At 35.3% G+C, this 5,878-nt stretch overlaps 1 protein-coding gene across 1 annotated transcript; it reads left to right on the top strand.

Moving 5' to 3' along the window:
* The first annotated feature begins 400 nt into the window (after window positions 1-400).
* On the top strand, window positions 401-1,824 carry LOC119778290 (diamine acetyltransferase 1-like). Its single transcript, XM_038277459.1, has 6 exons — window positions 401-638; window positions 720-771; window positions 874-954; window positions 1,032-1,133; window positions 1,245-1,285; window positions 1,414-1,824. Exons 1-6 carry the CDS (start codon window positions 573-575, stop codon window positions 1,579-1,581), a joined length of 510 nt encoding a protein of 169 aa, XP_038133387.1. The 5' UTR covers window positions 401-572; the 3' UTR covers window positions 1,582-1,824.
* Window positions 1,825-5,878: the final 4,054 nt, after the last annotated feature.

Below are 5,878 nucleotides of genomic sequence, written 5' to 3' on the forward strand. Positions count from 1 at the left end.
CCAACTTTCTTGAGAGGAAATAAATCATTTTCCAGTTACTACCTGCTGAAACCCTTTTAAGTTATGCAATTCACACATATGTTAAAAAAAAACAAAAAAAAAAAACATAATTTTACTTTATCTTAATGTACAATATTTGCACCTATTTACCATAAACTACTTATTAAACAACATCTTAACTTAATTGAACTAATAATGACAGGAATAAAACACTGTCAATTCAGATCTGGGTTTTTTGTGCTCACTATAGTATTTCTCTTGATTTTAGAGCTCTTTTGATCGACATTCAAACGAATAATGTTGATTAAAGGTAAAATAAGTAGTTCAGTCAGAGAGAAATAGGATATGCGTCACAGTGGCTTTACAATCAGGCGTGTCTTTAAGGGATATATAAAAGAGATGTTTCTGCAGATCCTGTTAGACTGAGAGCAGCTCATGCAAAACCTTATGTGCTAGTTTTCCTATTTCTTTGCCGGGGGGGGAACTCCTTAGGAGAGAATGAAGAAACAAATTTTGCTCTTGTTCACATTTAGAGGACTAGTAAGCAAAGGGAAGAAAGGAAAAAAGAGAAAATGGCCAACTTTGTATTAAGGCCTGCCCAACCGAAGGATGTATCCGATATATTGCGTCTCATAAAGGTAAAACACTTCATCTGCTTTATCCGCTCCTTGTTACCACTGCTTCAAATTCAATTCAGGGCATGTCTTCATCCATTACAGGAACTTGCTAAATTTGAAGAGATGGAGGAGAAGGTGGTGCTCACTGAGAAAGGTGCTGTGAACTAGCTCACTGATTATCAAAACAGGCGATAACCTATTCTTGCAAATAGAATAAGACATATATAATGTCTTTTAATGTCTTTCTTTTATTTAGATCTTCTTGAGGATGGATTTGGAGAACATCCATTTTACCACTGCTTGGTTGCAGAGGTCCCCAGAGATCACTGCTCACAGGGTAAACACCTTTCTTCACTTATTCTGAAAGAGATATCTTTATAATAAAGTCTGTAACTTCTAGTTTCTTTTATCAAAGGTTTTCTGTAATTGGCTTTGCAATGTATTACTTCACATATGATCCATGGATCGGAAAGCTTCTTTATTTGGAGGACTTTTATGTCATGCAGGAGTTTCGAGGTAAAGTTGTTGAGCAGTTCAGCTGTGGTGCTAAAGTGTAATAATTTACAGATGTGTTGCAACATTGGCAAAAGCTGTTGTAATTGCTCTGCCTGTTTAATGTTTCACCAGGTCTTGGCATTGGTTCACAAATCCTGAAGGTGCTGAGTGAGGTGCAGACACTTTATATACACTTACAGCTTGTGTCTAATACCAGTCACATATTTACGTTGATTTTAGGTGTGTTAGATGCTTGATATATGTTTTTTAATATCCATTTTTCTAAATCTCTTTCCTCCAGATTGCTGTAAAGACCCGCTGTAGCAGTATGCATTTCATTGTAGCAGAAAATAACAAGCAGTCTATTGAGTTCTACAAGAGAAAGGGTGCAGCTGATCTGTCCTCGCAGGAGGGCTGGCGTCTCTTTGAGATCCAAAAGGAGGATCTGCTGAAGATGACTGCAAAATGAAATGCTCAGATCAATACTATAACTATGCTGTAATATGTGTATATAATTCATAATTACCTTATTCTGCAACAGTAACCTCATTCACACCATATATTAAGCAGATAACTTGTATTAATGGACTGCTTCTTAATGAAAACTGTTTTTTAGTCTAATATCCTCCATGTTATCCAAGTTGTATTTCATGTACCAAATAAGTAAAATAAAAATAATTCATGGTTGATTTATATGGTGCTTAACAAATAATACATGCTTAGAGTGATTTTGTAAACTATGATGCTCAATGGGATATTTTGAAAATGTTTAATGTAATGTAGATATCGAAATGCATGATATGCTATTGTAGGAAAAACATGTATTACTGTTATAAATTAGATATAAATTAGACATAACTCATGTGATTCAACTCTTTCTGCAGAACAAAAATTTAAAAGCAAGAATAATACATTTATACATTTAAAGGTTAGATTTTGAAAATAACATGATTCATTAAGTTGGTAAGAATATATTTTTTTTTTTACTTCAATTCTGTATCAATCAGCAGAGAATTCAAGATAGATCGATAGATAGATTCATTGATTGATTGATTTGGGAACTGGTGCATTTTATTATATAGATTTTACTGGTCATTTAATTCACCACCTCTCTAAGTCAGAAAAAGTTATTCACTTCAGGACATTTTGTACAGATCAAATGTCAGTTGGTACAAACTGTCTCCATGTTTTGTAGCTTAACAAGCATTGATTTAAAGCAAAATCATAATTTAAGCATATTCTTCAGCATGGAAATGTGGTTATGTTACTCCAATAAATATAAATTTTTATTCAGTTTATATGTATAGTGCCAATTAACAACACATGTCATATTAAAGCAGTTTACAGAAACAATTAAATCAGATAATTTAGTCAGATTGGTTCAACAACAAATTTTTCTAGATTATCACTCAGCGACAAGGTTTTGTTGTTTACTCTACAGCAGTCCCTTACAATCATCGGCTCTGGTGGTTTATGATTTAGGTCTAGGGGTAGTTGTTCAGGGCGGCATGAAAAAGGGAAACCAAAAGCTGTGCCTTTAACTAGTTTTCTATTGCTTTGATGCCTTTGCAGTTAGTGGTGAGTTGATGATCTCTGCTTGCTGATTTCTGCAGGAAGCAATGCAATTTATTTCAACCCTAGAATTGTGAAAAAATACTGCATTTTGATTGGTTCGTTACTGGAAAAAAGGAAGGAATTGTCTAGGAAGAGAATTGTACAAAAAAAACTAATGTGTTATATTGCATAAATGTCTGTGGGTCTATATTAATTAGAACAACAGTGAGTGGTAATGATGTGTAATATGAAGTCCTCAAAATATATTACACATCATTCGAGTTTAATCAAGATCTGAGGACTTTTTAAAGTTATTAATCCATCTTTCAATAAGACAGTTTAACAAGCCTACCAAGAGCGATTAAGTAATGTATAATGGTGATGGGATTTGTTACAGAATGAGGGCACATACTTTAAAAGGACCCTCACATATTTCCCGGATTCAGCAATATTTTCTCTTTAGACCAAAAATGTGGTAAGAAATGTTTCCCTCTTTCACATTAAAACAACCACTGGTTCTTCCAATCCCGCTGAAATGAGAACATGCATTTCATAGTAAGGTCTTTCTACAGGCTTTCTGGGGATGACATTATCCCACCTGTCTACTTCATTGTCACCTATTCTTGTACCACAATTCTTCAGGTGTGTTCTCTTTGTACAAGCAGGTCATCATTTCGTAGTTTCCAGTTATAGCTACAAAAATATTACTTGCTGAAATTAGAATCTGGCTACTATAAATATAAAATATAGTTTGAACTGGGGCCAGAAACTGTTATTATTACAGGTTCCAACAGCACACACAGCAATTTAATGCAGTTTATTGATATGGTGCCAATTCACAACATGTCATCTTAAGACACTTTGCTATTCAACTAGATCATTCAGTCAAATTGTTTCAAAGTTTTCCATCTGAGGACAATCAGTAAATTGCATCGACTCATTGACTCCACTGTCTCTACAAGCATGCTTGTAGTGGAGTAAAATCCCCCTTATAACACAGGGAAACCTCCAGCAGAACCAAGCTCAGTGTGAGCAGCCATCTGCTGAGGCTCACTGGGGTTCAAGAAGATAGAAGCAGACATACAGAAAGAAGCAAAGATACAGAAGCCAACTGTCAACCAGCTCCACTGGCGGCCCGTCCAGGAAACACACAGCCAGGCAGACGAGCTTTGAGCCACCTCCCACGTCAGAGGACAAAGAGAGCACATCCAGTCAGTTACAGTCAGAGAAACAGGACTACACTGAAGAACAGGCCGAACTTGAGCATCTACAGTATAAACAAAGGTGTTGATGGCAGCAGCACAGCTGATATTTCTCTCCAGGATGGTGTCACAGCCATACAGGAACAGACCATATGAAGCTACTATGAGAAAGCAGAGAGAGCATAGTGTTAGAGATTGAACTAACTAATTCTGCAGAGAGGGAGAATGAGCTCTATGCACAGCTCCACTACTTCCTGAATTTAATGCAGCTCCTTTGTTTCCTGTCTTTCATTACTGGACGAACTGATTAATCCAGGTGTGTCTGGCCAGTTACTTAGGTAATACACACCTGGATTAATCAGTGCATCCAATCATGAAAGACAGGAAACAAAGGAGCTGCATTAAATTCAGGAAGTAGTGGAGCTGTGCATAGAGCCTATATAGATAGAATGAAGCAGAAGGATGAAATAGGGGTCCCTATGTCCTCCAGCAGTCTAAGCCTATAGCATCATAACTATAGAGATAGTTCATGATAACCTGAGCCACTCTATCTATAAGCTCTATCAAAAAGGAAAGTTTTAAGCCTACCCTTAAAAGTAGACAGGGTGTCTGCCTCAGAAGTACATTGCTTTCATCTTGTTTCACTAAAGTTAGTAATTGACGATCAAACAATCAGTATGTTGTTTTTTAATGTAAACTAGAAAAGAACTCAGCCATGTAGGTAATTTCTCTTGAAATATAATGACTTCCACCTTAAGTTAAAACCTATATTAACAGAATCTTTCCAAAAATTCCTGGATCCTGATGGGGATCCAAAATTTAATCGATTGTTCCTTGGACTGAGGTGCAGCTCTGGTAACAATGTCAAAAATCGGTTCATAACTTTTCAAGTTATCCTTTATACAGAAAGACAAATTCTCCTAAAAACACGATCTCCTTTGCGGGGATAATAAAGTGTATGTACCAGGCAATATTTTTCTTCTTATATTAACATCTCTGATGTGTGCATGCATTTCCCAGTTCATTTGTGCATTCAGCAGCCATGCTCTATGATCACATAAAAGGTGCATGCACTGCTGCATCATCAATTTGCTATCCATTGTTAACAATGCTTCTTTGATATTTTCATAATGTATTGCTTTGTTCAAATTGAGACTTTGTCTAATGTTTGTTATCATTGTGTCATTTCTATCATGTAAATGGAGGAAGAAAAAAAATATAAGCCAAAAGAACTGAGCGCTCCAAATTTACAGCACATATCAGGAATCAGACATATCACATAACGGGTATCAACTTAAAAAAAAATAATTGTATCTGTCGATCTCAAGCTTTGACAAAGATATATATGTCAGTGCTGAAAATGTTGTGATGCAGTTATAAAATGCTTGTCAAGTTTATACTCCTTGGAAATCTTTATTATTATTAGGGTGGAGAAAAAAAAAAGAGCCATCAGTTTACGGTAGTTTGAGGTATATTTCATGAATTAGAATGGCCTAGTCAAAGTCCAGATCTAAATCTAATTGAGAATTTCAGTCCAGACTAAAAAATGTGCTGCAAACTTGATCTATCAAATCTGAATATTCTTAAACTATAACAAAGTAAAGTTCTTACAGCAACAGTTGCTTCTAACAATCTATTCAGATATATTTTTTTTAAATTTAACTTTCATTTTTTTTTTATATATTTATGTTTTCTTTTTGTTTGGTCTATTAATATAATACCAGTAAGATTTAATGAAGTTTTTGGCTGAGAGAGGTTTAAATGTGAAGAAAGCTCGAGGTGTATTACTAGACAGGGTGCTGTTTGAAAAAAATGTAGCTTAATAGTATTTAAATTTTTTTGTAAAACTAATGGTTTTAGTTGTCTTTGGGCCTCCCACTACTTTTTGCTTAATGTAGAATAGTTTTACTCAAGCTGCACAAGCTTTTGAGTTTGTACTAAAGAAAGACCACGCTGAAGTTTTGCCACAATCCAGCAAACAGACATCCTCTCATCGTGGCCTTTTTGGTA

This window comes from Cyprinodon tularosa, unplaced genomic scaffold (assembly GCF_016077235.1).
Source record: "Cyprinodon tularosa strain WSP-4 unplaced genomic scaffold, ASM1607723v1 ctg101, whole genome shotgun sequence".
NCBI lineage: Eukaryota > Metazoa > Chordata > Actinopteri > Cyprinodontiformes > Cyprinodontidae > Cyprinodon > Cyprinodon tularosa.

Coding starts and splice junctions, on each gene's coding strand:
- LOC119778290 (XM_038277459.1), top strand. CDS start 573: ATGGCCAACTTTGTATTAAGGCCTGCCCAACCGAAGGATGTATCCGAT. Junction 639..719: donor ATATATTGCGTCTCATAAAG/GTAAAACACTTC, acceptor CATCCATTACAG/GAACTTGCTAAATTTGAAGA. Junction 1,286..1,413: donor TCCTGAAGGTGCTGAGTGAG/GTGCAGACACTT, acceptor TCTTTCCTCCAG/ATTGCTGTAAAGACCCGCTG.